The sequence below is a fragment of the Eublepharis macularius genome, chromosome 7 (assembly GCF_028583425.1).
Source record: "Eublepharis macularius isolate TG4126 chromosome 7, MPM_Emac_v1.0, whole genome shotgun sequence".
NCBI lineage: Eukaryota > Metazoa > Chordata > Lepidosauria > Squamata > Eublepharidae > Eublepharis > Eublepharis macularius.
This window is the reverse complement of record NC_072796.1, coordinates 88043484-88060306: the sequence shown is the minus strand read 5'-3', so window position 1 is coordinate 88060306 and position 16823 is coordinate 88043484. Positions and strand designations below refer to the sequence as shown.

The 16823-nt window shown below is 40.8% G+C and overlaps 1 protein-coding gene and 1 long non-coding RNA gene across 2 annotated transcripts in view; one reads left to right on the top strand and one right to left on the bottom strand.

Moving 5' to 3' along the window:
- Positions 1-16823, top strand: part of LOC129333119 (transmembrane protein 68-like) — a 50925-nt gene that overhangs the window by 25064 nt on the left and 9038 nt on the right. The window contains exons 3-5 of the mRNA XM_054984543.1: positions 9987-10151; positions 12673-12866; positions 13463-13523. Of these exons, the coding sequence (XP_054840518.1) occupies positions 9987-10151; positions 12673-12866; positions 13463-13523 (420 nt within the window). The remainder of the gene's footprint in view (positions 1-9986; positions 10152-12672; positions 12867-13462; positions 13524-16823) is intronic.
- Positions 1237-16823, bottom strand: part of LOC129333120 (uncharacterized) — a 95678-nt gene continuing 80091 nt past the window's right edge. Inside the window, exons 2-3 of the long non-coding RNA XR_008597394.1 lie at positions 11690-11867; positions 1237-4892 (exon numbers count right to left, since the gene is read on the bottom strand). This is a non-coding gene — a long non-coding RNA (uncharacterized LOC129333120). The remainder of the gene's footprint in view (positions 4893-11689; positions 11868-16823) is intronic.

The window sequence follows — 16823 nt, the reverse complement described above, 5'->3', positions numbered from 1 at the left end:
TTAGCGAACATTTAGCGCAACGCTGGGACGTGCCACAGGCGTGTGGATTTGCCCTTGGTCTTCAGAAAGTACCAAGAATAGGAGAGAACTATTCGTACATCTTTGGTCACTTGCTTCTGCTTAGCCTGTTTCTCTGTTCAATTTCCAAACCACTTGTTTCCTCTCCTCCTAATTTAAATTTAGTTTCCTTGCTTCTCTTCTTGCATTCTGTTTTAGCATGGCAAACACCCTTCTTGCCATGCCTTTTCCACACCATGGGCCAAGTACTGCTGTCTTGTATCACTGTCTTATATATTTATATACCATCTTTTATTCAACAACAGGTCTGCAGGGCAGCTGATAAGATACAAGTAAAACATAAAATAATAATAAATTATCTCAATGATAACACTGAAACTTCAAGTAGCCAACCAGTCGTAAGATGAAAGAAAACATTAAAATGTAAGCATTTTTTTTCTAATGCTATCAATCACATTAACAATAGTTAGTCATACAAGCATGCAAAATTATCACTGTTCCATGATGGGTTTTCTAAAAAAGGTCATAATTTGTCTACAAAAAGGGGGGAAAGTGCCATTCAGGAAAGCCTTACGCAGCCACTAATGAGAAGGCCCTTTCCCTAGTGACCATCCACAGGACTTCTGCAAGTGGAAATTTGGGAGCAGGACTTCTGATGATTATCTGAGCAGTTTCACATGGAGATAGTTATCCCTTCAAATATTTTGTCCCAAGACTGTCTGAAAAGTTTCCCATGATGAGTGCCAACAAGCACTTGTGTTGCATTCAGGACAGTTGTAGTTTCTGAATAAATGTTGGTCCACGTAAAATGAATTACTATAATCCTATGCGAAGGTTATCAAGGCCAGATGACAGTGATTATCTTCCTTTTCCTAGAGAGTGATGCAATTAGCTTACCAATGAAAACCTGTAAACTGTTTTTCTGGCCACCTGACTATCTAAAACCAACTGAATCCAGGAACATACCCAAAGAGCAAACCTGATCATTAAGCATGAATGCAACCCCATCCAGAACAGGCCAGCCACCTGTCCAGATTTTCTCAGGATGACCACCTTCAGAACGTCCATCTTTCATAGATTCTGATTCAATTTATTACTGAATCCGTCACTTCATCATTGGTTCCATTTATCTGTTCAGAACTTCCACTGCATCATACCTTTACTTATGTTAAAATATGTATCCCAACATTTTTAATGGAAGTAAGAAGAAGGACATTAGAGCAATTATCAAATATAGTGAAATAAATAAAAACTATCCCTTGCTGAGTGTACTAGCAACTGGACCCAAGATAATCAACTTCTCTTACTGAAATGGTTATAGCATACAGAAATAGTGGGCTACTAGATACTGGGAAGGGGGGAGTTTCACCTTACTGTGAAATGCACATAATTTGCTTCCATAGTAACATACTTAATATTAGAGCATTTTAAATACAAGCCATGTACTAGGGATGTACCTAGGGTCTCACAAAGTGTTAATCATCTCAACAGCTTACTCCTCAGCATGAAAGAAAATTAGACAGGCCATCGCAGAGTACTCATTTCACAAAGAATGATGCCATGAGAGCTCATAAATATACGGTAAACAAATTACCCATTTTATAAATTCAGGCTACATTTTTACTCTGTGTGATATAAATATAACTATAGAGAGATATAGATATATAGAAATATGTATATGTATTGTGGTGTCAAGTCACAGCCAACTTATGGCAACCCCATATGGTTTTTATTTATTTATTTCTCACTGAGAATCAAGGCGGATTATATAGTGTGAGATTAGTGCAGTCAGTATCAAGGACATTTCCATAAACAATATCATGGGTAAATAAATACAAGTTTACAAAGACATCCAATACAGAGTTGAAGAAATGCTGAAACAAAACATAAGCAATTTTAGGACTGATATTAGACAACATGAAGCACAGATGGATCATAGGAGCACATATTTAAAGCAACAGATAGTATGTAAGGTAACATAGTGGTGAAGTCTAAGGTCCCTAACTTATTAGCGAAGCATCTGAGACTTCCTCCCTACAATACAGTCCCTATCTGAGTAAAAAGCCTTTATAAATAATTCAGTTTTGCATTGTTTGTGGAAAGCTAGGAGAGTGGGGGCTCTCCTGATCTCCTCAGGCAGGCTGTTCTACAGAGTAAGACCCACCACAGAGAAAGCCCTTGTACAGGCTGCTGCTGATTTCGCCCATGTGCATGGTGGCACCTGCAGGAGACCCTGTTCAGATGAGCGAAGTTGACATGGAGGAACATAGGAGGGAGGCAGTCCCTTAGGTATGCTGGACCAAGGCTGTGAAGAGCTTTGTATATGATAACCAATACCTTGAACTGAGCACGGTAGCTGATAGGTAGCCAATGGAGTGACTGCAGAATGAGGGTGATGCTGCTGCTCCCGCTTGCTCCTGATTACAGTTGCCCCACAGCATTTTGCACCAGTTGGAGTCTCTTAGTTTACTTAGATGGGAAACCTATGTATAGTGCATTACAATATTCAAGTCTTGATGTTACCATAGCATGGATCCAGGTGGCCAGGTTGGCCATGTTGAGGTTAAGAAGCCATCTTCCAGGCTAGAGTGAGGTTGTAAAAAGCATTTTTTGCAGCTGCCTTAACTTGTTTTTCTAGTAGTAGCACTGGATCCAGTATAACCCCTAGGCTCTTAACTGAGTCTGCAAGGGTCAGATGAACTCCATTGAAAGTGGGGAGTACAATGTCCTTCAAGATCTCTGCCTTCCCAACAAGCATCACTTCGGTCTTGTCTGGGTTCAATTTCAATTTGTTCATTTTCAGCTATGTCACCACAGCTGTCAGGCAGTGATCCAAGATTTCTACTGCCTCCTGTGGGGACCAGGATAGTGAGATATAGAGTTGGGTGTCATCAGCATATTGGTGACATCCAACTCCATACCTGTGAATGAAGTCTCCTAAAGGCTTTATGTTGAACAACATGGGATATAAGGAACCCCACAAGATAGTTCCCATTCTGGAGATACTGATTTTTGATGGCAACCCTTTGAGTCCATCCCGTGAGAAATTATTGAAGCCAGTCCAAGGCACATTCTTCGATGCCCACTTCTGTCTCTAAATGCCTCAACAGGATGGCATGGTCTACTGTGTCAAAGGCTGCAGACAGATCTAGGAGGAGCAATAAGGAGGCATGACCTTTGTCTATATTTGGATAGAGATCGTCCACTAACACTACTAGTGCTGTCTCTGTCCCATGCCCTGGTCTGAATCCAGACTGGAAAGGGTCTAGTGCACTAGCATTTTCCAAGAAGATCTGGAGTTGGTCAGCTACTGCAAGAGATGTTCAGAAGTGGTTTGCCATTGCCTGCCTCTGCACAGTGACTAGGGTTGGAAGGTGCCCACCGGTGGCATGCAAACTCTCAATGGTTTGCCCTCCACTGATCACCGATGATTAGGAGGAGGCAGGCCAACTGGCAAGCAGCCTGAGTAAATGGTTACAGGTGCTCCAGGCCCTGTGCACATTGACACCACTTCTGGAAGTGACATTATTGTGTGGAGTGCAGAAGTATGTGTATGCTTTTGCAATCTTCCCCAGGTAGGAGTGGAACCACTGAAGCATGGTGCCTCCAACTGAAGCATGGTGCCTCCCACTCCCAACCTGGCCAGAAGCATACCATGGTTAATGGTATCAAAAACTACGCACAGATTTTGGGAGTATCAACAGACTAGCATTCCCCATCTTTCTCCCAATACAGGTCAGCAACCAGAGTGACTAAGGCAGTTTCTATGTCGAAACAAGGCCTGAAATCCAAATAAAATACGTACAGATAATCAGTTTCATTAAAGCATGCCTGAAGCTGAGCAGCCAGTACCATCCCACAAAGAGAATAATAATGAGAGATTGATACTAGTAATTTGCACAATCTTTTAGATCCAGTGATAGTTTCTTACCTATCTAATGGCTCAGTCACTGCTTCTTTCAGGGCATCTAACCCTTCTGTGTCACTTCAATCAATTTATTTTGATACAGAATCAGCTCCAGAGAGTAAAAGGAGAGCAGAATAAAAACAATAAAAGTAAAAATAGGGTGGGCACATATAGTGTGACAAGGACAGAACTGTGGGCACAGGTTGTTCGGGGGGCGGGGAGTACAGAGAGATGATACATTCCTCCAGCGAGGAAGTAAGTTATTGGGGCTCAGTCAGCCACTCGCGTATCCCACATGCCCGAAGGCAAAATCTGGCAACTTTGCTAGTTATCTCCTGGAAGAGTTTGCAAGGAGGGAGACATAATGTTGTTCGGATCTTCCTTGTAAAGTTGACAAGATTGGGGCTATAGAGTGAGATCGGATGCTATTGTAGAATGGGCAGTGCAGCAGAACATGTTTGATAGACTACTTTTCCTGCACTGTCAATTGTAATTGTGCCACTTGTAATGGTCCAAGGAGACACAGATTGTGAACAAGTTGGTGGGTGATCTTTTGCAAACCTTTTGTCAGTTGTCGGGTCCAAACTACAAACCAGGGACCACAGTCCTAAGAGACCTAACAGAATCAAGCTTACAGTAATGCAATTTTTAATTATAATGTTAATAAATTTTTTGGATTTTTTAAACTGTAAAGTGCAAAGTGCAAAAATGCTATCTTATACTAAGTCTAATACCCACAAACTTTTTATAATTAAACAATTAATACCCCAATGCTTCAGTATATATACTGGAATGATCACCAATGCACGGAATGACATAATTCTGTATGGAGATGCTCTTTGAATGTGGCTTATGAAGAAGCATTTTGAAACGGGATGTATTAGTTGCTAGCGCACCCGTTGCCAACTCTCCTGGATCTTTGCTCCCCATTGGATACAGCCTTTGTTCTCCACCAATGGTCATCTGCCTACATAAGAGAACAAGAAAAAGAATTACAACAAAAAGGACTCTTTTTGGATATGAACTGTGATACTTACCTGATTTTGGAAGCACTGGTTGAATGAAAGTGTGTTACTTGGGGTACTAATTGTTTGATTATAAAGAGTTTGTGGGTATTAGACTTGGTATAAGTTTGTACCTTTTGCACTTTATAGTTTAAAAAAATCCAAAACATATATTAACATTATAATTAAAAATTGCATTTCTGTCAGCTTGATTCTGTCAGGTCTCTTAGGACTGCTTTGATATTTGGAGATCTTCCCCTCTATTTTGCTTGTAGTTGTTGGGTTCCAACAACTGAAACTGATCCAATAAAATGTTATTACTTACTGCCCTGGTAACATCTGATATTTGTACAGTATAAATTCAGGAATTGATGTTGAAATTGATGTGAGCAATTTTATCTGCCACATGCCTAGCAAAATATTGACAGTGGTCAGTAGATGCTTTCACAGCTTTGCTTATGTCCAGCAGAGATTTAATCACCCTAAGTCATTTCATTGATGGCTCCAAATAGATTCAGTGGCAGTACTGTTCTTTGCCACAGACCAAGGAGACTGTAATATTGCTTCTGCCATATTCATTCTGAGACTGCTGTAGCCATCATCCTTGCCATTTCAGGGTCTCCAGCTCCCTGGAAAACAACAGTGCCTAAGAGGCTCATCTTGGAAGGTGTCATGAGGAAGCTGAGAGAACACTTCTCAGTTTGTTAAACTCTTTCCTCTTTACGTGTGTGTTTTGCTGAATTGTTTTTTGAACTACTTACGTTTCTTTGATCACACTGTCATTAAACCTCTAAAGATCTATGCAGATGTGAACTTTCCTCATTATTCTTGGGGGACTACTAGTGTGCCCCAGGAGGTAAGCTTGGTGATTTCCCACTCTGTAACTGATTACAGTGCCACCTAGTGACTAAACCATATTGGTAATATTGATGCAGCTAGGGAGGACTCAACCACCAGAATAATCACCTGGATTCCACTGAACAACCAGGACATCAATAGAGAACAGGACAGAGAAAACTTTCAAATGCCACTTGGAAACCATCTGGATCCAATAACCTCCAGTAGCACCAAAATTTAACTTCAGAGGGCTGGAATCCCCATAATTTTAAATCCATTGCACCAAGCATTTGCCTTCTATATCTTCCTATACCTCTGGCACTGTGTATTATTCTGGTTAGCCTCTGCAACTTTACTGTATAGCATGACCTGCACAGCTAAATTTTGGCTTGACAGCTTTCACATTAAAAAGTTAAGGCATGTGGATTTATTATGAGTTTTCTTTAGTAAAAGGAAGATACTCTTGTGTTGTTGTGGGTTTTCCGGGCTGTATTGCCGTGGTCTTGGCATTGTAGTTCCTGACGTTTCGCCAGCAGCTGTGGCTGGCATCTTCAGAGGTGTAGCACCAAAGGACAGAGATCTCTCAGTGAGATCTCTGTCCTTTGGTGCTACACCTCTGAAGATGCCAGCCACAGCTGCTGGCGAAACGTCAGGAACTACAATGCCAAGACCACGGCAATACAGCCCGGAAAACCCACAACAACCATCGTTCTCCGGCCGTGAAAGCCTTCGACAATACATACTCTTGTGTCTTGGCTTCCTCACTATATTGATGAACTTGCATAGATGCTAAAGTAACAAGTATCTCAAAATTTTTCCTGAAACTCTTTATCTCTAGTGATACAATGCTTTATCACTGGGTGTTCCTTGTGGAGTTTGGTTCTCTAGTAAAGTATGACTAGATAGTTCTCCCATTTCCTGTTATAGCCAATTAAAGTATCAGGACCCAGCTATTACAAATAATATATGACTGACTGGCTACAGTGACTGAATATTAGGTGGTGATGACAGTGTGTGGGAGGGGAAATAAAGATCATTAGGGCTCCATCAGCCAGGAGGCAGACCTCCTACAGATTGGCAAACATTCAGAATTGCAGAGCGGCAAACATTCAGATCAATTTTTTTTAAGTGATCCAGGAAGAAGCCAGGAAATTACAGGGGAGTTAGCTTAACATGTGCTCCAATCAATCATTATCAAACATTGAATTATTAAGTATAGAAGAAAAAAGTCCCACTAATAGCTGCTGCAAAGAAATGCCCTATATTACCAGATTTTAGAATTGCTGAGTGTACAACAATGTGGACAATTTATTATTTATTTATTTATTAAACTTCTATCCTGCCCTTCCCACAAGTGGGCTCAGGGCAAGTTACAACAGTAAAACATAATTTATATTAAAATTTCAATAAAACCACAGAATTCCTGTTACCACCTCCAGGCAGTGACATTACACCCTATCCATGCCAATAGTACACAAAGGGGTGGGCAAAAAGGAGGGGGAATAGGCCTTTCAGTTAAAGCTGCAACTCATATGAGGGGGGGGGCAGATGATCACACAACCCCCCTGACCGAAGGCCAGTTGGAAGTCTTTCCAGATGACTATTGGACCGGCCTCAACCATATGCCTGGCAGAACATCTTAATCTTGCAGACCTGCTGGAACAATAGAAGATCCTGGTGGGCTTGTGTATCCTCTGACAGAGAGTTTTCACCAGGCTGGAGCCAGGACTAGTCAAGGCCAGTCTAGCCTCCCTGGGGCACGGGACCACCAGTAGATGTTTGTTAACTGATCTCAGTACTCTCTGGAGCACATATGGTAAGAGGTGGTCCTGTAGGTATGCTGGTCCCTGTCATCCGTCTACTGGTGACAACCCAGTCGGAAACTCTGTGCCAGCTGGGTGAGGGGGCACATATAAAGGTTGAACAATAAAGGGGAGAGTAGTGGGCGGTGTGATGATAGTTATTCCCCAAGCGCCACCCTCTGTCCTCGACTGCAGAGAAAGGAGACAAACCACTGTTAGGCTGTCCCTTGTATCCCCACATTGGCGAGGAAGTGGGTCAACAGATCGTAGTTGACTGTGTCAAATGCTGCTGACAGATCTAACAACACCAACAGTGCTGACCTGCCCTGATCCAGCTGCCTATGAAGGCTGTCTGTGAGGGCGACCAGCACCATCTCTGATCCATGACCTGCATGGGAACTGGACTGGAATGGGTCCAGGACAGAGGAATCCTTCAGGAACACCTGTAGCTGTTCCACAACTGCCCGTTCATAAATGATACGGAGACAACAGTGAGCCATAAAGTGACTAAGTTTGTGGATAGCATTGAAGTATTCAGAGTGGTAGAAGCCAAAGTAGATTCTGAAGAACACAAAGGGATATCGCCAAACTGGGTGGCTGGACATGAATATGACAAATGAGCTTCAGAGTAAGTAATTATAAAAGGATGTTCATGAAGGAAAAAAATCCTAACTTTTAAGTATATCGACTCACTGATGAGGTCTAAACTGGATATGAATAATCAGGGAAGAGACCTGTTGCCAGGTCCCCTTACCCTCCGGGCGGGAGGTGGGAAACCTGGCACATACCTTAGGCTTGTCCTCATGCACGTGCTCCTGGGGGCTATACAATGATGTCACTTTAATGAGATCTGTGGATTTTATTATTTTTAATAATTTTAACTATTTATTGTATTTTATAATATTGTGACCCACCCTGAGCCCACTTGTGGGGAGGGTGGGATATCAATCAATCAATCAATCAATCAATCAATCAATCAATCAATCAATCAATCAATCAATCAATCAATCAATCAATCAATCAATCAATCAATCAATCAATCAATCAATCAATCAACCAACCAATCAACCAACCAACCAACCAACCAACCAACCAACCAACCAACCAACCAACCAACCAACCAACCAACCAACCAACCAACCAACCAACCAACCAATCAATCAATCAATCAAACAAACAAACAAACAAACAAACAAACAAACAAACAAACAAACAAACAAACACATCATCGTGTAAGCCACATGCCACCCTGGAGTGCCCCTGTGCGCCATAGAGGGCTGATTTAGGTCCACTGTGGAGCACTGCTGGGGCGGCACAACAGGCCCTGGAGTGCTCCTGCACTTCACAGCAGGCCAACTCCCAGTTCGGCCCCTAAATGGGCCTAAATTGGCCCGCTGCAGAGCGCAGGAGCACTCCAGGGCCCATCGTGCTGATTTCGGGCTCATCTTGGGGCAGGGGTGAAGGGTGGGAGCAGGGGATCTGTGGCCCCCAGAGGGCCCCCCCTAGCTTGCGTTGAATGTTCAGTATGTATCAGATGTGAAGAAGGTAACATTTTGAATACTATTCTGGTCACTCCATATCAAAAAGGATATAGAGATGGGAAAAAAATGAAGAAAAATACACCAAAATTACTAAAGGATTTTAAGGTCTTTCTTATGAAGAATGAATTAAGTGTTTGATACTATTTGTTTTTTGGGGGAAGATGATTTACAGGCTGCTAGAATTGTAAATCGTACGGAGTATGTGAATAAAAAGGATTTCCCCCCTAGAACTGAGGAATATGAACAGTAGACTCAAGGCAGCAAAAATGTACTTCTTCATTGAACACAATTATCTTGTATATTGCACTGAGGTATATCTAACCACTGACAGATCTTCTGGACTAGGACTTTCTCATTCTCCCTTCCTGCTACAGTTCCTTGAGCTCCCCTCCAATTTTGTTTCTAGGGGTCCCTGGACCCTCATCAACAGCAAAGGGGGCTGCCGGAGTCTGCAGTGTGAGGTGAAAATTGGTGGAAATCACAACTGCAGCTTCCACAAACAGAAATGCCATTATGTTGAAGGAAGGGCATGGTTTGATACATGGCACCACCATTAATTTAAATGGCTTTACAAGATTCGAAAAAAAAAATCACATATGATAAATCTATTAATGACTATTAATCATAATGACTAAACAGACCCTCCACGCTCAGGCGCAATTTACTTCTTGAGTACCAATTGCTTTAACCTTTAACTTGTATGCTTTCTAGTGACTGACCACTGTGGAGAACAGGATGCTGGACAAGATGTAATTTGATCTGATTTAGTAGGGCATTTCATATGATTTTATTTTGTAGTAACATAATTTTTGTGACACCAAAAAGTCTTATGATATCCATATGTCAATAACATTATTCTGCTTTGTGTTCAAAACAGGTTATGAGCTACATGGCCTAGAAAATATACCAGACGGACCAGCTCTTGTCATTTATTACCATGCTGCGCTTCCTATAGACTATATATTTTTTATAACCAGGCTCTTTCTCCAAAGGAAGATAATTTGTCATACAGTGGTTGATCGCTTTGTCTTTAAACTGCCAGGTGATACCAATTTGTTTTTCTCTAAAGATTACACACTGAGGAGACATGTCAATAAATTTTATATCTAGCAAGATGGCTGTTCTTTGATAGTGTGGGAATGTAATACCAACCCAGTTAGGAGTTGAATGTAAACAGCCCCTTTAAGAGAGTGAAGAATTGTAGTCTGAGAGCGGAACTACAAGTAACAAAAGGCACAGGTTGGACACTTGTCAGCTTCCCTCAAGTTTTGATGGGAAATGTAGGCAGCTTGGCGGAATGTTGGACAAGTGACAGTTGAAAAGTCCATTGGACAGCAGTCAGAGAGCCAAGCTGCAAGACTAGGATGCCTACATTTCCCATCAAAACTTGAGGGAAGCTGACAAGTGTCCAACCTGTGCCTTTTGTCACTTGTAGTTCCACTCTAAGAACATCATAAACCCGTGCTGAGTACTGTTCAATTACTCAAGTCATTTGGTAGTGAGAATATTCCCCGTGGTGTATTATCCTACTTATTTTCCCTTTTTAATATAAAATCACAGACCACCACCACCTCACAAGTACAGGGCTTGAGTTTCTTGTACAGCAGCCCCTCATACCACATGACAAATTGTTCTTGAAACTGAGGGGTCATTCAAAGCAGACTGTGAAATGGCACAATGATATATCACTCAAAAATCAAAAATTGTTTTGGACTTGCTAAACCAGTGGGGCACACCCAATATAGTCTGTTGTATCCTGACTTTTATGCATGAATTCACAGAATGATTTTGTAAATGCCTGGCAATTAATCAGATATCACTAAGACACATGTACACCTTCATTTTTATTCAAATATAATGTTTTAATTAAGGGTCAGATAATCTTTAATTGAATTTGAAACTGAAAAGAAAATATCAGGAGTCAACAAAAATAATTCTAGTTCAACCATATTTGAGGGGAGTCAGTGATCTGTGGGTGCAAGTATTGCAGATATTTTTCTTTTTCTCCACCCTCAACCATATTTTCTGATCCCAGGAAAATGGATTCCTATGTTGAAAGTTGATTCCTGAAGAAAAGAAAGCAATCTCACTTCCTTCCTCTTCCTCAGAGCAGCCTCCGATTTACTCAACTATTAATTCAGATCTACCTGACTATGCAGGACATGCACAGGTCCTGCAGTCCTGGGAATCAACTTTCCCAGGGCTGAAAAGACTGCTGCAGGAGGGGGAAAGGTAAATAAGGCAAAAATCTGTATTCATCAACACATTCCACTGATGGATCACTGGCAGTGTAAAGTGCCATCAAGTGCCATAGGCGACTTATGATTTTCTAGGCAAGAAATGTTCAGAGGTGATTTGCCATTGCCTGCCTCTGTGTACCAACTTCCTTGATGGTCTCCAATCCAAATACTAATCAGGGCCAACTCTGATTAGTTTCTAAGAAGATCTAACAAGATTGGGCTATCCTGGGCTATCCAGGATCACTAAATCCAACCTACTCCAAATTACCACCAAGCTCCAACTTCTTTTTCTATTAACTATTCTAATTGATTTGGAAGCAACAAAGTCCCATTTTCTTACCTATTAAAAGCCAATACTGACGTTGATTGTAAGCGTTACTTCTACAGATGCAGTACCATTTTCCATTGCAAATGTTAATTTTCCAGGGCAGTACTCTCTTCTGGTGCTAGAAGCTTCTTTAATCAGTGTTCATTTCATCAGTGCCAGAGAAAAGCCTGCACACACCACAGAGGATCACCTTTGCAATGGAAAAAGAAAGGCACAAACAAAAGCAAGGCTTAGGATCAAGCTTAAATGTATTTATTTACTATAAAAATTATATTCTGCATCTCTTTCATTCAATTTGACTTTCAATTAAGTACATAAAAACATAAGATAGCAATTAACAGATGAGTGGTTGTACTGTTCCTCAGTATCTCAACTTGACAACACAGTATCTTAACAACAATACTGAGTAATAGGACTTGCAAGAATGTGCTTGAAACTTTGTAAAAATTCATTGCTGAATTGTTAATTAACTGGGCAGGTATCGAATCTCTGAGACTATGTCCATCCTCCTTGCCCCCAGATTGATCTTCCACTGCCTGGATCTAAGACAAGCTTGTTCTCATCATCCTTTGTCTGGCTTTTTAAGGCCAGTCTAAAAGAGGGGATGTGTCCCACCGCAGCTTCCTGGCTCTCATGGTAAGGTGGGCCATCCTCCAAGATTTAGAGAGCCAATTCCTGATAAGTCCAACCTCATCCTTCCTTACTGTAACCCCATTCCTGTCCTCACCACTAGCAGGCAAGAGTTCCTTTACCCTGTCAATCAATCAGGTAATGTCTATGTTGTTGGCCATAGTGGAACAGTCAACAGGATTCCTCTCATGGCCAGAACATGGCTGCCTAGCTGTGCTACTGGTTGGCCCTCTAGCAGCTTAGTCCCATCTGTTTGGGGAGTTAGGGTATCTCCAACTCCCAACATAAATATTATTGTTGCCTTTTTTCTTTAATATACCATGTTCTTCAGTTCTGAGTATAGATCCTATACTTCTTTCTTACAGGCTATAAAAGACTTCTAGAAACATTATGTATGTTTACTGGAATGAAGAAAGATTGTCTGTCTCTTTTGAAAGATGGCAGTTTGATGTCTATTTCACCAGGGGGAACACGAGAAGCCCTCTTTAGTGATGGGACCTATAAAATTATGTGGTGCAACCGTACGGGATTTGCTCAAGTTGCCATAGATGCAAAGGTGGTGAGTGCTAACAAATATATGCTGCAGCAAAAAATGTAGATGTTCCACAAACTCCCTCTTTAAGAACAGTATTTTATGAATTGGAGTGACATATTCACTCAAATTACTCTCTTAATCTTTGTACTTCTAGTAAGCACTTTTCCTTTAATCTTACTCTAATCCCTTTAGTCAAAGTTATTCTCAGTCACTAAGTATGGAGTGTGTTCAGTCACGTTTGGCAAATTTCTAAGGGATTGTTTTTGTTTTATCTGAGTGGCACAGTTGCCTCTTCCCTACTATTATGATCTGGTAATTATCTGTATTCGGGAAATCACACATGAGTAATACAACAGAGGGACTGTTTATCATGCTACACTTCCAGGGCACGGAAGTGAACATTGTAGTTTTCCAGTCTCGTGTGATTTCTTATAAATAAATATTAGCATAGCAGCAGCATGGGATAGAGCCACGAAAAACTGTTCCAGTAACTAAGAACAGGTTCTGCATTTATAATCAGTTTACATTTTATGCAGTCTCCCAACTACTTGAATTATGTTTTAAAACAGTTAAAGTAAGATTATGCCTACATTCTCACATTTTATCTCTTTTGGTTTTAGCCTATCATTCCTATGTTTACACAGAACGTCCGTGAAGCATACAAGACACTAGGAAATATACGTAAGAAATCCTGTATATCACCCCAACTTTCAGTAGTTTCTGTTTTTAAAACAATATAATGCTAGTGTGCTTCATACTGTAGAGCAATTAGTCATTTTTTTTTGCTTTTGTTTCCAATATGATAACTATGGGTAGAATTGTCCTCAGAACCTTAAATATGACACAATAAGGACACAGATCAAGGCCGTTTTCACACTACTAACCTGCTTCTGTAATGTTGCAAAATGTCGCGCAAAAAACGTGGAAGATAGCGTCTCTCGTGAAAAGACGCTATCTTCCACGGTTTTTGCGCGACATTTCACAACGTTATGGAAGCAGGTTAGTAGTGTGAAAACGGCCCAACTGTGTATGGGTTCACCTAGTTTGTTTATTTACGTTTATTTAAATGGTTGATCTATGTCAGTGCTTATTTAACTAAGCTGCCCCTTTTGAGGGTGGGCTATGCTAAGTAACCACCACTCTGGGCATCCACCTAGCTGGCCCATCCTAGCTCCAAACTTGAGCAGCAATTATTGATGGTCTTGTTTATTCCAGCCTGCACAGCCCTGGTGTGCTTAGGGATATTCAACTTTATCTGACTTCCCTGATGTGCCACCAGGCACCTACCAGGTTTGAGAGATGCCGCTCAGCATGCAGGGCACTCCTTCACAGAACAACCAAGATGCCTGGCATACGATGGCCTGTTCCAAAGGCACCCCCCATCACCGTGATGCCTCTGTTTGCTGCTTGACCCCACTTATCCTGAGGAATATGCCCTATTTCTGCCCTAATTAGTTGTGGTCTTTCAACCAGGACTATTGTTTAAAAATTACTCTTTACCTGGAGTTAGCATGGAGCAGGTGAAAAAAGGGCCATATCATGGTCAATCAGATGAAGACCCAAAAAATCCCTACTCAGTCTCACAACAGTGCCAGCTAGTCCCATGCTGCACCCTGGGAGGGAAGGCCAGTCCCCAGAGCAAAAATGCCTGCTGGGTGAGTGTGCAGGTAAACATATTGCTTCCTTTTGCCACCCTCTGATTGGCTGAGACCCCTTTTATCCCCACTGACATTTTCTCGTGCCCTATTTACATTGATGTGGACTGGGGCAAACTAAATCCACAATGCTAATACTGTGAATCTCTCATTTTTCCATTCTGCAGGAGTTGTGTGAACAGAAGTATATTCATTTTTACCTGTGGGTCACTTTAATCTAGAAATGACAGGAATTGATCTATTTCTTTTATGAAAAAAGAGAGAAACAACAACAACAAGGACCTCTTAAACAAAAGACGAACAACAGAATAAATAATTGTGTCTGTGTATATATATATATTCACAAAAATTGTGCGATAGCATAAATACCATGACAATTAAAATGAGCAACGAAATAACCATATAATTAGGAAACCGTAATGAATTTGACAGCAATGAATAAGTAAGAAATAAATAAGAAAAATAAGAAAAAAAGATACTGACATTTATACGTAGAGTTAGAGCCAAGAAAACACATTTGTTTAACTTTGAGAAGTTAGAAAACGTACAGATGCTATATTATGGTAAAGAATTATTGACCTTACTATCCTGCCGTAATTGTTTATACTTGATTTTCTGGTGCCACAAGATCCGTATTGATTATTTTTCTCTCTGCATTATTTGAACGTATGTGATTGTACAAACTGAAAAAGACACCACTATATTGAAACAAGTCATACCCAGGACCTTGTCTTTTTTGTACAATGTTGATATTTATGTTCTTTTCCTGGCTCTAACTATGTGTATAAATGTCACTCTTTTTTTATTGTTAATTCATTGCTTTCAAATTTATTATTATTTTGTAATTATATGTCAGTTGGCTGCATATTTTCATGGTGTTTATGCTATCACACAATTTTTATGAATGTACACATATACATACACATACATACACACATATAAATAACTTATTTACATAATAATTTGTATCATGCTGTCTGCCTATTGTTTTAGAAGTCATTGTTGTTTTTTCTCCCTCTCTTTTTTTTCTGCTTGGAGAACCGCTCCCTCTGTTTGGTAATTCTATTTCTTTTATGGTCATGTGCCTCACATTTTTATCCCACGCACTATCTCACATCAACTATTCTTATCAGGGCTTAACTACTATGACAGGAGTTTCATGGCTGCCAGTGACACTAATTGCATGTTGCCTGACATGTCTTCCCGATACCATAAGGGAAACTTGTGATTCGACATCATCATGTTTGGCATTTCTTTCCCTGCAAAGGGCAGCCAATCAATGGGACTGGGGATGGTAAAAGATGAGGTTGGACTTTAATCATCTGTATATGTGAAGTATCTAAGTGTTTTGTTCACCTCCTATTAATTTCTTCAAAACTACTTTGAAATTTCATTAGCAAATTTTTCCCTTTCCTACACACAGTACACTGCTAGATTACTACAATCATTAAACTCTTGTCTCACTACACAGTACATTTATATAGGGATGTACATTCATATATGCCTGATCCAAAATTACACCAGAAATTAATGATGCAAAGAACTCCCAGAATTCCAGGACTAATGGAAATTTATCCCCTGGAATTTTGGGAATGTTTTAGGGAGTCACAAGAGCAGAGAGAAAGAGAAGCCAGCCAGGAAAATAGCTCTTATTCATAGAATCATAGGGTTGAATTCAGCAAGAGGGATGCCTACTAACAGCTGATAGTCAGGTAGATCTGGGCTCCACCCGTGACCCTTTAAATTTTAAAAGGGAAAGGACCAAATTGGTCCCAGTCTTACCATGCTGAGATTGTCCCTCTCGGAAGCTTTCCCTTGTAACCAGCATCACAGGCAGCAGAGCCTGCCTTGCAGCTGGAAAATGGTGAGCAGGCTGGTGGGCCCCAGGACTCCCACAAGTCTTGGCTGACACAGTGGCCATTTCCTCCCCTGGCACTGGGGAGCAGCTTTTAATTTTTTTAAATTGGGAGTTGAATAATGTTATACTGATATAACGGTATAGTAATATGTGTACTAGAATCTTTGAGCACCCAGCTCCCTTCCATTGTGTGGAGTTATGTCTTTTTCTTTGTATCGCTGAAATGGAAGGAACTAGAGACCTACATTCCCCCCCCTCCTCAAATTTAGTACTAGCAGGGTGCCAACATCACTTCTTGAAGAGCCTCCTTCTGGTGAGTACCAGGCCCTGCATCCACCGGTAGTTTATGGGGACATGGCAACCCTACAAACACTGCAATACTTCAACTCATGCATACAATCTCATAAACCATAAGGAAGTTTGTTTTAGTTATGAAATTACTGCTACATTTTATTTATTTGTGTATTT